The 16,208-nt window shown below is 41.3% G+C and overlaps 1 protein-coding gene across 4 annotated transcripts in view; it reads right to left on the reverse strand.

Annotated features, from left to right (window-relative positions):
• Positions 1-2,121: 2,121 nt before the first annotated feature.
• whrna (whirlin a) overlaps positions 2,122-16,208 on the reverse strand; it is a 217,923-nt gene continuing 203,836 nt past the window's right edge. For 3 of the 4 annotated variants that reach the window (XM_035991421.1, XM_035991420.1, XM_031277482.2), the window contains 4 exons: positions 15,549-16,131; positions 14,097-14,263; positions 11,617-11,739; positions 2,122-4,270 (listed from right to left, as the gene is read on the reverse strand). In XM_035991421.1, coding sequence (XP_035847314.1) covers positions 4,088-4,270; positions 11,617-11,739; positions 14,097-14,263; positions 15,549-16,131 — 1,056 coding nt within the window. In that variant the 3' untranslated portion in view covers positions 2,122-4,087. The remainder of the gene's footprint in view (positions 4,271-11,616; positions 11,740-14,096; positions 14,264-15,548; positions 16,132-16,208) is intronic. The other variant, XM_035991422.1, reaches the window with a different exon arrangement.

The following is a 16,208-nucleotide window of genomic DNA, read 5'->3' on the forward strand; positions in this document are numbered from 1 at the left end:
TCTTTTTTGAAAATGTACATCTTCAGTAGGAGGCAATTGGTTTAAAGCCAGAGACGGCAGAGAAGTCAAAAATTATTGTTGGTTTTAGTTTTTTCTTGACAATAAAAGAAATTCCTGGTAAGGTAGTAAGCATTCTTTAGTTATCGTACCGAAGGTTATTATATCAGTACAAGTATTGAACATTTTCAAATGATATGTTGCCCTGATGGTGGAAATACATTTTTAAAGTTAATCCAAAGGGTTTTATTTGTCAGAAGTGGGATAATTCCTTCAACCCATAGAAGAAAATTGTATTCTTCGGTTTGTTTAAAACACCCTTAAAAGTAAAATCTATACACAATCCAATTTAGAGATGTGGTATGTGGTTTTCACTGGACAGGTTTAACAATTTCATTATTTTTTCATCAAAAGGTTGGCCACCTCAGTGTTTGACAGTCATAAAAAATGTCTCCTCCTTTCCTCCTTCCTTGTCTCCTTTCCTATCTCTGACAGTGTCATGTGTGATGTTTAAATGCTCAACTCAGGAAACCAAAGCCTTCATCTGTGTGCCGGTGACTCCTTCCAGATTAGATTGTTTAACGGAGAGTAATTCCACTGAGAGGACACACTTCAGCTCTCATCTGTCTGAATTTCAATCGGTCTTCTTATCTAGCTCATTCTATCTCACACACATACACACATACGCACTCATGTACACACACATGCTGATGCAGCCTGAATTTTAAGATTGTTTGTGGCTGTCATGAGTACGTTTTTCCCCCCAGATATTGTTTTATTACGCCCTGAATATTGCATACAGTTAACATTTCTCCAAATCAATTTTAATGGGTGCACTCAATCGCCTCAGTAATCTTAGAGACAGAAACTCTTTGTATACGGTATATAAATGAGAGCCTTTCTACATTTCCCTCAGATATAAACTGATGCGTTTGAGTTTAATACGGAACTTTTCGTCAAGCCATGTAAGTATGGTTTACAGGTCCAGGTCGGCCTTTCCTTGTTTTTACACATTACATTTATGTATCGTGATTCATTTCCTCAGTTGAATCAAGTCACTACTTTAATGTTGATTTTCATGTTTTTTTTAACTCCTCCTCTGTGAGGCGGAGGTAATTTAAATATTCACTAAACTTAAATTAATACGGATACAATATGTTTATGTTTCCTGATCCTGTGCCCAAAACACATTTGAAATTAACTGTATGTCGGTTGGAAAAGTTAGTTTTCTGACAATTGATTTCTGCAAAATGTGTAAAGTCGTGGTGCGCCCTGGTAGCTGTCGCCCCTTTCCTGTCGATCTTGAGCTGTGCTGATAAATAACAGCCAAATAATAATCGTAAAAAAGTGTAAAGTCAGTGTTGAATTGGACATAACCCAGTAATATAAATTTGCCTAATGTTACAATGTTTTAGATGAATGGAAGAATTCCATTAGCCTGGTCCTACCAGACTCTGGTACATTTCATTAGTACAGAGAGTCTGGCCTCTCTCCATTGACAAGTGTTAACTTCCTTGAAGGCGGGTACTCTGTTGAAGTTTAAAACTATTGGATCTGCCCAGAGCCACTCTGGATCTGCCATAACCAATCGCTAACGTTTGGTCGTGACGTATGTCATGCGTATGTGCAACAAGAGGGGAGACCGACAACAACAATCGGCTTATATTTAGCATTAGCATCGCTAGCGTTAGCCAACTTCTTCACCACTAACAGAGCGAGCTGGAAAAATCTAACTTTTCCCGAACCTGGAGAAACATCATGGCCACCAACACAACTCAGCAAAGATTGTTCTTGCTCGGGCTTTAAAGGACAATTCCGGTGCAAAATGAACCTAGGGGTTAATAACAGATGTGTACCCACTCTGTCGTTCCCTGTGACATGTTTTCATGCTAATCGAATGAGTTTGGAGCTTGAAAGAAGCTAGCGCGGACCGCTGATTAGCTCACAGCGCTAGTATTCGGGGCATAGGGAAAGTAAAAATAAGTTGCTATTTATGCCACTAAAAAGGCTCAAAATATCACCACACTTCAAAGGTAGCATAATGAGGGTCCCTAAATGTTAACCGAAGCTTTGAGAACTTTGTAAGTGTCCACTAAGTGGAATTGTCCTTTAACATTTGTTTTCTATTCAATAAAGGATGACATTTTGAAGATATATGGTATATGTATAAAGAAAGCATGAATGAATTGTTCTCTCTCTTAGTTGTCACCAGAATGATTCGGGAGTGTTTAATAGCGTGTGTGTGTGTGTGTGTGTGTGAGTGTGTGTGTGTGTGTGTGTGTGTGAGTGTTTGTCTCATACAGCAGCTTAATGACATTGACATTTGTCTTTATTTGCCATCTCCTTGTTTTGAGCATCTCTTTTTCTCTCTTTTCATCCATTAACTTCAGAGAGACACACAACACACATCCAAGAACAGAACACAGGATTAATTATTCCAATTACTTCATATTTCTACCTGCAGCCTAATAGGAGTCTCTGGAGTGACACGTGGAAGATGTTTGCTGTACATCCTTTCCACGCTTGCACTCTTCCTGAGAGGAAGCAAATCATCCCAACAGCAATTACGTCTCATTTGTTACTTTTGTCACTCTCTCGTTCTCTCTCTCTTCCTCTCTCGCTCCATCTCTCACTTCACCTGATTGCTTATCTCCTAATTGCTTTTCTATAAGTGGATAAAATGTGTGCGTGCGTGCGTGCACGGGGTTCCACGTGTGAACATGTGTCTCAAATCTTTGGCAGTGTAGTCCTCTAAATGTCTCATTACTCCCCTCTTGGGCTTAAGTGCTGCACTGAGCATGGCTCCGTCAAGCCTCCCCCCAACCCCCTAGGGTGGAAATAATTAAAACTCTGAAATTACAAAATATAAATCATCAATTGTTATTAAGAGTAGCAGGAGAAAAGCTGAGTGTTCTGAGGGAAAAGCTGAGGGATTTGATCCCCTCTGAGAGTACCTCCACACTAAACTGGACAAAAACACAACAACAACAAAACGCATCTTTGATCCAGTGTTTTCGACACATGAAATCTTTGTCGAGTGAATGAATCTGATCATCTCGTGTTTTAGTGTGTACTAGGAAACTTGGCTACAGCGCAGATGTTGTCAGAAATGTGTTGTTTACTGACTGAAAAAAGAAGCAGTGATTTAGCCACTTCTTATTGTTCATATTGTGGACAATTGTTCACATCATTTAAAAGAAGCTGGTTAAGTGTGGACATAGTCTCAACCAATACAGATACACACGGAGAAGTGGAAAGGTGCCCAAATGAAGATTTCTGTTATACACGCGTCTTTTGATCAAACAAATATGAGCAGGTAAAGTGTCATTTTGTTAGCCTGAGATGATTTTATCCAATTACTTTTTGTGAAATGGGATAGCTCAACGCAGACAGGCTGGTAGCATTAAAATAGCAGTAAAATGTGTTGAATCCCTTACACTAGGACAGCCTGAATTATCGTCATCATCTACTTTGAAATATATGACTATATCTACATGATGCAACAGAGGTTACGGGTTTTCATTATTCATACAGGAGTATCTTTATGTGTACAGTATATATGCATCTGTATCTACATTTGTTCATTTTTACATTTACAAATCCAAGCTTGTAAAGTCGAGCACGGATCAGGCTTAGATGTGCAGTTGTCTCTCAGGTGAAAAGCGAAAACAAAATGAAAATCGACTGACCATGAGACATGGGAGGGCTACGAGAAGTTCCAGCGGGATTTCAAATGGTTTCAAATCCACAAGTTTTAACACGGAGAGAACAAAGGAAAGGTATACGTTTCACTACTATTCCATTTTAGTGCATAATGTCTCACAGTGGGAAGGTAACACGTTGAGGAGGATCCTGAACAAAGTCCAATGGCGGAAGTAATACCTTGAAGAAGTCAATTTGAGTTTCATGTATCCAGACTCAAGGGTGGTTTTTTTTAGAAGGGCTCAGAAATCAGTTGGTGGTTCAATTAAGTCCATCCAAAAGAGTTGTGCCATTTGAAATAATAGACGCTTGAATGTCCTCTTCTCATGTCGTCCTCGAACTCTGCTTCTCTTGTTGCTGCCCTCGTCCCTGTCCTCACTCCACTCAGCTATAGAGCCACATTGAAATCGGTGACCAGGAAGTCCACGTGGTCCCTCTCTTTGGTCTTGAAGGCCTCAGCAATGAGGCGTGCGGCGTCCCTGTGCTCGCGGCCCCTCATGGAAACCCCGTTTACCTCCAGGATCACCTGTCCCACCTTCAGCTGGCCACAGTTATGAGCTGAACCCCCCCTCTGAGAGGGAGAGAGACAAAGAGATAGAGACAAGAGTAAGAACCGATAAAAAAGCACAATAGGCCGGTCTCGTGTCAGAAACAGTCTGTTGTTTGTGTGATTTAAGAGAACTTGTTGGGTTCATCAATTTTCTCAAATTTAAAAAACGTCACTTTGGCACAAAAGCCTGCCTTTCTCAGAAATGTGAAAATAATGATTGGACTTAAAGGCACTATTCAGAAAGTTGCCTGGGATTGCCTTCACACCGTTCCAACTCGTCAAATACCGGAGTCAAAGCCTTCAGCGCGCACAAGGCACTGACTAAATGAACTGACATGAACTGACATGCACTGACATGCACGCGTGGCCGTACTGGCAACCAAAACAAAGAACAGAGAAGCTCAGATTACAACACAAACAGAGGTAGTGTGACTTCATTCTTTGCTCAGGACGCCATTGCTCCACTATATCTTTACAGAGCAAATTGTTGTTTACTGCTATATTATAGTAATTAATATCAAGTACAGCCCCTTAAATCCCCTTTAGTTTATGGGTGCTCTCACACCTGTACTTTTCATTTGGCCAGGACATAATCGCCTCTTAGTTGGCCTGTGGTTTGTGTTCCCACTGACTTATTACAAACAAACCAAGAGCTGTAAACATGAGGTAACTCAAGGACTGACAGTTTTGGTAACATCATCCTACATTATCAGCATTCCATGGACCACAGGGGAAAAAAGTCTGAGTCATAATGCACTTCTGTGCCTAATGTGTTCATTTATCCTGTCTGATGTCACAAACAGCGTGCAAAGAAATAACTGATTATGAGTAAAGACTGCAACTGAACCTCATATATCATTAATAGGGACAAACAGACAGAAACAGGACAACACAATACAGATTTTGTCATAATATGGGATAGTTTCTGTGTTGTTTCGGTTTCCCTCTTTTCACTCACTTTTTTTTGGGGAACTGCCAAAGAACACAAATGGCGTTTTTCCATTACATGGTACCTGCTTTACTCGACTTTTTTGTTTTTCCATTATGAAAAAAAATACCTGGTACTAGCTAACAGGTACTTTTTTTTAGTATCACCTCCGGCGAGGTTCCAAGCGAGCTGAGACGATATCAAAAGGTGACGTGAAAACCTGCAGACTACTGATTGGTCAGAGAGAATCGTCACTAATCACTGCGTCATCATTGCTAGCGACAGACGGGGGTGTGCTGAGAAGGGTCCAGCTGCGGCCTGTAGCCGCTCACACCACGCCCACAGGAAATTACATCACTCACGCCACGCACATTTCCGACTTTCAGACAATAAGGTACAGCTTCATCTTGCCAGTGATGGCGGCAACGACTACCGGGAAACACCAGGTAAGCTACTGATAATAGTCATTTAGCCCATTATTAGTTAACAGGGTGTTAAAGGCAAAATTTAACGTGGCAAAAGTAAAAAATCCGGGCATTTCCGGGGAGTGTCCTAATACTTCTTTTGATTGGGTAGATGTGGTAACAGAGATCAGATCAATAATCAGCTCAGAGCTTGATTTTAATTTCAGTGTTATGTATTTGGGAAACTAGGCTGAACAAGCAGGGCCAATGTTTATTAAAATACTACTAACAGGTAGTGAAAGTGCAATAACCAAGAAATGGCTGATTAAAGAGTCTCCAACAATCCCTGAATGGATAGAAATAGTTCAGGAAATGTATATTATGGAATGCTCGACTTTTTCCTAAGATATGCTGGTAAAAAAATTGAAAATGATGGAGGAACTGGAAATCTTATTTGAATCTGAAGTGATTTCTTTACTATAGATGTATTTAGTTTGGAGAACTTTTATTTCCTTCTGTACTAAGACCAACAGAATGGACTTTAGCTTATGAATGGGTGGAAGACCCCTCCCTCCAAAATACTGGCCTCTAAGGACCTCTATGATTTCAAAGGACAATCATCAACATAAAGGACCCATAGACCTTGATACTGCAATGTAACCCGGCTTCTTTTCATTTCCTGGTTTACACAATGTCAAGCATTCACCATACCTATGATGATACTGTAAAAGAAAATAATAAAAACAAAGTTAAAAAAAGAAAGGAGTGTGTGATCAACAGCAAAAAATGCTTTCTCCTGATCGGCAACACTCCCCTCTTGGAATTACATTCTTACACATTTTATATGTGATCAGAAACATGTTGTTATTGACACACAGGACACAGGATATTCACAAAATATACAAGGCCTCAGGCCTCTTTTCTTGACTAAGTCTCAGCTCATTGGCAGTGAAATCAGAAGACTCCCAGAAGAGCCAGCAGATCTAACAAGTCCCACAAGTATCAGTAAAACTTTGGATTGCCATCAAATTCAGTGTCTGAATAGCTGAACAGAGGTGGTTAGCTTCTGTGTGAAGTAAGCATCTAAGGCCTCACTCTGCTCCGGAGAACTCACTCCACACCAGTAGACCCTCAGCATACTTGATGCCATTTTTGCTTCTCTGAATAAAAAGTCCTATGTGTTCACCATGTGTGCTTCTCCTCAGCGGTCACATGCCCAGAGGACAGATAGAAGTGATGAAGTCATGGCTGCAGTTCTTTTCCTCTCTCCGGTCTGAAGTGGAAACCGCCAGCAGCCTCCACATTTATAATCACCAGACCACTTTTTCTCTAAATTACTTTCATCATACATTCAATTTGGATGTACCTGCTATGGATGACTTGCATCCATTACCAGCATTAAGTGCCAATGCATGAAGTAGTGTGTTCTTTAAGTTGCAACATGTGCAGTAATGGCCTCTGCATGCCTTTTACGACAGTGTCATGGCAGCTTGGCCAAGGATCTGGATGAGCTGACTGACTGACTGACTGAGTGTGGCTTCTCGTTGATGGCTCGTGATTGGCTGTGCTACTCCTGAACCGATCCCTTTCTCTTCAGCCTACTTCTTAAACACACCAGCAACAAAAGAAGTCATCATATTTCCAAGATAAAAACAATGGTGGTCGTTTTAGCTATTTCCCAGTCGACTTTCTCCTCAACTTAACCTAAAACAGCTGATTAACCCACTGCCTGCCCAGCACCAAACAGCAGACGGACAAAGTTAGCAATTAGCTGTTAAGGAAAGTAAAACATTTAGCAGCTAAAAAAGCTGCTGATGTTTTTGCAGTAGCTGGTGATGACCAAACCAGAGCTAAAAGGAGACTAAATATTAGACAAACATTCCTCACCAATGGTAATGTTGCTTTGTGTCTACTGGATGCATTTTTGCCAACATGGTAGCAATAGCAACTTTATGAAGAAAAAAAAATATCAGAGCAGTTTCTGTCAGCATGTTGTGGCGTTCTTCTGCCACCAAGTAGTCAGAAAAATACACTAATGCTGCTTTAATAGGAAGAAAAACTAGAAGGGCACTTGGAGAGTGCACCTCCAGCCCGCGAAGGCCATGCACAATCTTGCAACGTTAACGAAAGTGAAAAATAATTTGTGTATCTGCCCCGTGATTCGGATCCGCTCTAAAATGAATGGGTTCTTCCTTGGCCCATGCTACACCCTTCCACAAAGTTTTATGAAAATCAGGTCAGTAGTTTTTCGCTGCTAACAAACAAACAATTTCCTTTGGAGGAGGTAATAAATCCGAGGTTCCACATTCTTGCGGTCTTAAAGCACACCACATAAGACGCATGCATTTCTTTTTGTCAGTTCCATGTTCTCCTCCTCCGTTAGCTGACCTCATTACTTCGACAACTTTGATGGTTGAAAACACCAGCAGTGTCTTTCACATCCAGACTGGATCATCACTTCTCTTATTTACTGAGCGTTCAACAATTACCCTGAGCTAACGGAGCGGTCGGTCCACATGATCGGAAGATGGCAGTGATAACGGCTTGTCGCACCAGAAAGGGTGATGGGTACTGATAACGGCCAGTCGGCAGCAGCTTACTCGTCTGCACTTCATCCTCTGCAGCAGCAGCCATGATTGAGGTGACTTGAGGCGAGAGCCCTTGTGCCCAGAGAGAGATAGGAAACACAGAAGCCAGAGGTTTAATGTATCACGACTCCACCGACTTACTTCCAATACGGCAGACAAACCATATTGTACAGGGCACTGGCTTTGTTGTGATCTGCCCCCCGGATACAACTGATGCCCATCGGAAAGCCAGAAAACAGAAACAAGATATTGTTTGTTTTTTTCTTTAGAGCAAATGTATCATTGTGATGCTTGGTCCTGACTGGGGGAAGTACTGAAGTTGTGTGCCTTGCTCAAGGGCCTAGGAACATTGAGTTAGCTTTCCCCAGTTGACGGAGCAAAGTTTTCACAGCCCACTTTTCTACCTTGAAACCGGAACGAGCAGAAAGTTTTCCTCCATTTTCTGCACCAAGTGACCTGAGGGTACCATGTTATTAATGTCTCTAAATAACTGTAAAGCTATACCGTGTTATTGTTCAGGGAAGCAGCAGTGGCGTCATGTAGCTTGTGGCTTTGTCTCGATTGTGATCGATAGGGTTCGCTCCTCAGCAAACCAAAGTTTGGATGATATCTATGCAACTCCGAAGATGTGGAGCTGTAATTTGAGACCCAGCAATCGTTATAACCTTATTAAAATTCCAATCCACTTATCTCAATGGTTTGAATGAACTCTAAATCTATTAAAATTATCTCAGGAAATGAATTCTAACCTTGTATCTGCCTTCTTCACTGGACCTCCTCGTGTCACGAAGCACCAATTTCCTCTGCTATTATTACCATTGCAATCTGCTGCCTTGTTATTTTCATTAGTCTTTCACTCGAGTGTCTGTGAGGCTAAGAGGAATTGGTTATGGGTTGGGATGTCACAGACGATCCTGGGCTGATGTGAGTGAGGTTTCTCTGACTTGCAGAACAATCTGGAAAATTAATTGATGTACACACAGCTGCGGTGCTGACCTTCTAATTGATTACTATTTATATTTCAACAGTTTCATGGCTTAATTGTTTTTTTTGTAATAAACTGGATGCATTTATTCAAAAAAGTGCAAGAATCTTGAGCCGTTTATCTCTTTAATTGATGTACTCTCCTGACAAGCTGAGCTTCAAGAGGCTAACTGCTACTATCTTACATTGTTATGCTGTCCATACCACATGGTAAAAACAAATCCACTCACGAGAAAAGGCACTAGAATACCACAGATGCTTTCATCAAATGTTTTCCATGTTATTTATACTTTTGTGATTGTCCTCTTTGTTAAAGACATACTATGTAACTTTTCCCTCTTCGGTCCAGAGACAACCTGTATGGGGACCGAAGAGGGAAAAGTTACATAGTATGCCTTTAAATGGCTTGTGCTTTGTCATCTCTGATTGACTGGACTGTAGCAAAGAAGCAGCTCTGATGTAAAATCAGGCAAGCTGTCTTTGTCGCTTCAGGAGACAAAACCACAAACACATACACCAGATAAAAAAAGGAAGATAACTCAAAATCACATCATCCTTAATTTGTATCTTGACAACTGAACTTGGAACAACTGCAGTTTAGGAATAAAAACACATCTATTTACTTGGTCCCAATGCAACCCTTCCACAATGACTTTCCCCACCACCTACAGTACACAAAACACCCAAATACCGCATCCATCAACAACACCAGACCTCCACTTCCTCATCAGTACAAATCCTCCTCATTCTTCCTGTCCTTATTAACACCGCTCTCACTTTTTGCACCCTTCACTCACACTTGCAGCCGCTTCTTCCAGTGCACTCTTTGATTTTGAATGTGCTGATTTACAATCCTTTTATCCCTCCCCTCGCAATCAGCAGCCCTTTTGTATTTCAATCAACACCTCTGTGGAGTGGGAGGCTGAGAGACAAATTTTGAACGGGGTGTAGACTGTAGTCTGTAGCTGCTTGCTGTTCTGATCTTTAAAATGTAACTCCCTGGATCCTCTGTGATTAGGAAATCATTAGTGCTACAGATAGCCCTGAGCTAATGCAAGGCTTTGTTGACTTGCAAATTACCATGGCAGACAGATATGTGAGCATCCAGTTACAGTAATGGCTTTCCTCTGAGGTGACTAACCTTTCAACATTTGGATTTCACTCTGCATAACCAGATCTGAATTTCCAGTATTTTTCAATACAGACATGCAAATGTTAAATCTTCAGTCTCATCATAAACTAAACATTAACATTTCTAAATCGAGCCTCATCATTTGCTTGTACATAAAATGTGCTGTATAATCTCCCATAGGTGTTGCTGTTGATTCTGCCTTCATTCGTAAACATAGCAAATGCCTCATAGTGAAAAGTAATTGCAGTGAAATGCCAGATCCTCCCTACAGTCACGAAGGTCAATACTGTTGCATTCATCTCTGTGAGAGCCCCAACGAGGACAAAATTAGCAGGAATCTCAGTGGGAGTTCAGCTGTAGTGTGAATCCATAAGGACATCAAATCCCACCTGGAAGGTGGGCGCGTGGTACCATCTCAGGGAATCAAAGAAGGCATTCATAATACTGTATAATAAACACAGCCAACAATACCAGGGGAATATTCACCAAAATGGAGCTGACTGCATTTTATTAAGGAAACTGGGTTAAATGGAAACTTTGCAGATTTTCAGCCAGCTTTGTATCATTACAATATGTGTGGTATATGCAACGAACAATGTTTAACTTCCCTACATGTTGCCAGCACCCAGAGCCCCCGCTCATTTGCCAGCAAAAGTCATCCGGCAGACTTTTGCCGGCTCTACGGCTGTTGTACGAACTACAGATTGTACTTGAGCATTTTTTAAACGCACGCCTCCACAGAGAGAGGGGTGGCTCCTCGCTGCTCCAAAATCAAAATTGATGAAGATTTTCATAGAATGATGCTGTAATCGGACATACGACGTATGGAGGAGGAAGAGGCTGCCACAGCCGAGAGTCAAACGCGGCCAAACGGTGAGGATAGCTGCGCAGAGCTTACTGCTGGTGCCGCTGCGGCTGATGTGCAACGACGGAAACAGAAGTGGAGTCGCTGTGCTGCAGCAAATTTTACAGAGGCCGAAAAGAAACTGGAAAAAAGTAGTAAGTACCATAAGCGCAATAGCAACAGTGTTTTGTTACAAACACGGCAACGTTACAGTTGAAGTGGCCTTGGAAGGCAATGAGCCCAGTGCATTCTGGTTGTTGTAGGTTTTACTACCTTTTGAGCAAAAGGGAATACCACAAATCCTTTTCTCTGTTTTCTCTGGTTATGTAGCACCAATTATTTTAAAAAAGAACTGTGCTTTTCTACTGCATATACAGCCCAGATTTATGAAATGACCATATTACCAGCAGTGAAATACTTCTTTGAGTAGAGGTCAGTCTAGCGGGGGTATTATTTTAAACATAATTTTGCTTTCTTCCTTACTCACCTGTATTGTGACAATTCGTGGCAGCGGCTGCCGAGTGTTGGCTCCACCTTCAATGGCAATACCCAGAGTGCTGGCACTCTTTGCAACCCTCACTAGTGTAGAGGTGGGCTCCAACAGCCCCGGCTGAAGTAAGGGGGAGAGAGGAGCACAAGTTATCATATCAGAAAAACATTAGTTATGCATATTTATAAAGTTTAATATATATTTGTAACATAACACAACCTCCGTATGTCTGCTTCCCCTTTGGGACACTATGCATACATATATTTTTCTGCCTTTGTTTATCCCACTTTAGAGCTTTGTTTTCTCTGAGCACACATTCTCATAGATTTACACATTCATTAAGACCATGACTCTATTACTATGTACATATTCAATCCTGGTGACATATTCATGAATGAGCAATCATGTTTAACAGCTTGACCAATCAGAGGACAAAAGAAATAACCACGTTTTTTAACAAGGCATCTATGTAATTGTTTTCTATTATTTAGTCAATTCTCATAAAGCTTCTCTAGCACTGGCTTCTATAACCTATGGGGCATCTTTTTCCTTGAGGAGTTTCTTTTCTCTGTCTGTTATTCTGAAACATGTTCCTGGGATTGTATGTCCATATTGTAAGATAAATATCAATGGTTGCCAAGTGGTTAAGACACATACCATAGAACAGTCCTAGTTCACTTCTGACTGGGAAGACTGGGGACCTTATTGTTGCATATCATACCCCCCTCCCTCTGAGCCCTGGGTTTTCTGTCATTAACAAATAAAGGCAAAATGGCACCCTTTTTTGGGTCACTAGGGCACAGAAATATTCCAAAACAAGCTGACGGACACAGACACACAGATTAACACCCTATAGAGTTGCTATAGCCAACATGTTAGCAAACAGTTTGCTTATTTATACATCCAGCAGACCAATTCTAAAAAATAATGTTCCCATACAGGCCTCATGGAAGCCTCATGTGCGCTGTAGCTGTTGAATGCTAACAAAATGCCCTTTGTTAAAATAAGTTTTTCTAATTTTACTTTCCAGCACAATAGTAGACCACTTATCTTTGAATATGGACAGAAAACCTCAGAAACATTTTTTTTAGCTTTTCAGAAAAGGCCAATAAATGAAACCCCTTTATGAGAAACACACTCAGCTCACTTTCTTTATATAACACAAAACAAGTTAGTTCGCTCACCTTCACTTCAGCCTTCTCTATATATCAACATGTGTTGCTGGCAATATATTTTCTTAAGTGACTGGACCACATTTACATACTTGCTCACTACTGCCCACAATTCTGCCCTAGTTAACCAGCTGTGTTTTGACTGACATTGGGATAAGTAGGCATAACAAGGCCTAAACAAGTATCTTCTTCTAGGGATGTTTTTTATGAGCACATCGTTTTTCTTTGCAGCACACTCAGGAGCAAACAGAAGGTAAATGCTTGGCTCCTTCGCAATAAAATGCAGCTTTGTGTGATACAAAGTCGATTCAGCCTTCACATTTTCTGCGTAATTATTCTAATCTAAAAACAGACACTTAATCAAACAGCCCTCTCATCATAAAGAATTGGGCTACTCCCATCCTTACTTGTTATTTCTCCCATCAATCAATAAGAACCAGAGAGCGCTTTGAGAGTTTGTTAACGCTACACTGCAGTGAGCGATGAAAGAAATGATGGATCACGTGAATGAATGATATGTATGAGAACTAAACAAATGAGGGAAACAAAGGAAACAGTCTGTGTGAGCAAACAAAGGGAGGAGAGAAGAGATCATGGTTAGATTGGAGAACAGATTCGGGAGGAGGATTAGCAATAAAGCACAACCATTTATCAACTCTTGTTTGTTTTTCAGCTGACGCACACACATTTGTACTTCTGTACTTGTGAAGACCCAAAGTGACATAATAATTGATACTCTACTCCATAGCTCCGTCCCCTAAAACTAATAACCTTAAAACCGAGTGGCCTATTTAACCTCAAACCTCAAAAAATGGCTCTTTTTTTAAACAAATTTTGTTTATACAATTTTAAAATTCACTATGAGAACACATTCCGACTTACAGTATATATATATATATATATACCCTCCACCTCCCCCCACCAACATCAGAGGGTATTCAACTTAAGCTATGTTAAAATGAAATGTCTTTAATTTCCAAAATGTCCTCACTTTCTTAAATTAGCCTTACTTTCCAAAAAGGTCTTCAATTTCCAAAACTGCTGTCACTTTCAAATGTCCCCACTTCCTTGAAATGTCCTTACTTCATAAAATGTCCTCACCTTCCAAACTTCCAAAGATGTCACTTTCACACAAGTTGGTCCTCACAAAGACAGAAATACAACGACAGACAGACAGACACACACACAGACAGACAGACACACACACACACACACACACACACACACACACACACACAGAGTTTAACAATGAATCCACTCATCCATCCATGTTTGGCTCACTGCTGTTCTGAATCACCCCCTCACCGGTTTGGAGGGGCTGTCCCCCCCGCCCCCCTGAGTATCTCGGGGGTGGCGTGTGCGTGAGGAATGTGGGCTTCTGTCTTTGCTGATGTGTCCTGACTCAGCTATGTCCACCCCGCTGTCCTCACTGAGGGTCTGGCCGCTGTCTGACAGTTGAGACAGAGCGCCACCTGAGGGTAAACAGGCAGACATGACACCATGATGGGAATCTCAACACACCACCCTCTGTTGGGCCATTAGATCTTATTGTATGAAAGCAATGCAACACTTTTATTTCTATTGGTTTAACTCTGTTGCTTCAAGACCTTTCTTGAGTTAAGTGTTGTACTGAAACAAATAGATGGATCTATGTTGTCAAATTAAATTAAACTGCCCCCCTACCCACAAAATAACCAGCAACCAGATTTTGAGATTTGTTCTGAAAAAGATCAGATTTTAAGATGTAATACAAGATTAAAAGCTTATTAAGATTAGTGATGTTTTGCATGCAGTATAGCAATCATACACAGTGTTCTGGGTAATTGCTCATTTTAGCACATTAAGCTCAAGTAAACTCATTTGGAGAGATTATACACCCCTGTATGTAGAGGATATTTATACACATCTTCATAACTGAAACTGCTTATTTCCTCATTTAATTGCAGTAAGGGACAATAAGCAAGCCTCCCAATCTGCCCAGAATGAATCCCAACTGCAGTATCTCATCTGAATCGGTTTCATAATCACTACAAATAGGTGGGGAGGTGTGAAATACTGCATGTTGTGCTTCAAAGCTCCTATATATACACATCCACAGTCAATGAACATATTTACAATAACAGTGATACTAAGTAAGTATGCCTTATCATTGGAGTTGTTTGGCTCACTATTACAATACACCAAACTGGTGATTGAGAAGAATCTGAAAAAAAGTAACGCAGGTATAATGTGTACATTCTTTAAACACATTTAATTAATATTTTGTGGAAACAAAATATAAAAAAAATGTTTTGGCTGTTGTGATATCTTTGACATCCTAATTCACATGCACACATTCCTACAGTAATTCAAGGGACCAAATTATGAAATGATAGGGCATAAACTTCTTAATTGTCTGCATGTTAGTAGTGCTGTCCATCAGCAGAAACATTTATGAACAATTATGATCAATTGCGTACCTTATTTATAAAGTCAAACGCCCAAATGTCTATGCCTTACACTGTTGTAAATATTGGAATATCTTTGATTTATTTTACTGTCCGTCAGATAAAAGAAGCAGTTTGAAGTCGTCAATCTGAGCTCCGGTATATTGTGAGTGAGATGTCTCCCTATCATTTTCCTGTCATCAAAAAATATTTTACAGATTAATCAATAATTACTGAATACATTATTGGTTGCAGCCATACATATGCATGTTATTAAATTGAGGGCACACATAACAGAAACTCGACCCTTGGTACATTTTACATTCCTCACCTCGAGCTTGGGGCAGCGGGCGCACCTCGTTGAAGTCGGGCTCTGCGTTGGGCCTGTGAACCTCCACCGTAACAAACCGCTGTTTAGAGCCAGGAGAGGAGGGCGAGGCTTTGGACATAGACACCAGTTTAAGAGGAAGAGAAGGGGGCGGATTAGGAGCAGGGAGTGGAGGTGGAGGTGGAGGTGAAGGGGACGGGGCAGCAGGTTTGGTGCCTCTGCTGGGGGACTGGACCCTGGGGAAAGGGCCGATGGTGTGCTGTGTGACCATGGACAAGTGAGCAGCTGTTATTTGTTCGTTCTTAGAAGGTACCGAGGGATCTCTCTTTCTGACGGCCGCGTAGTCCCGAGACGGTTCCCTGGGACGTTCTCGTTTGTGGTGTAGTGAGGGCGAGGCGGGGACGTGTCCTGGCTCTTTGCTGTGGTTGTGAGAGGCCGGGGCTGTGAAGTACAAGCCTGAGTGGGAGGATTCGGACGAGGGGCATTTGTTGAGCTGATCTCGTCTAGTTGGGCGCCTGTGCACCCCCGGTGGGGGTGGAGGCTTGAAGGAGGGGGGAGATTCAGCTGTGGTGGACTGTACATCGTCCTGAAGTGAGAGGATATATTCATCATTGATTAGGGGTGTAACAATTTACCATGCCACAATCAATCCGCAATACAAAA

The sequence above is a fragment of the Sander lucioperca genome, chromosome 14, assembly GCF_008315115.2.
Source record: "Sander lucioperca isolate FBNREF2018 chromosome 14, SLUC_FBN_1.2, whole genome shotgun sequence".
NCBI lineage: Eukaryota > Metazoa > Chordata > Actinopteri > Perciformes > Percidae > Sander > Sander lucioperca.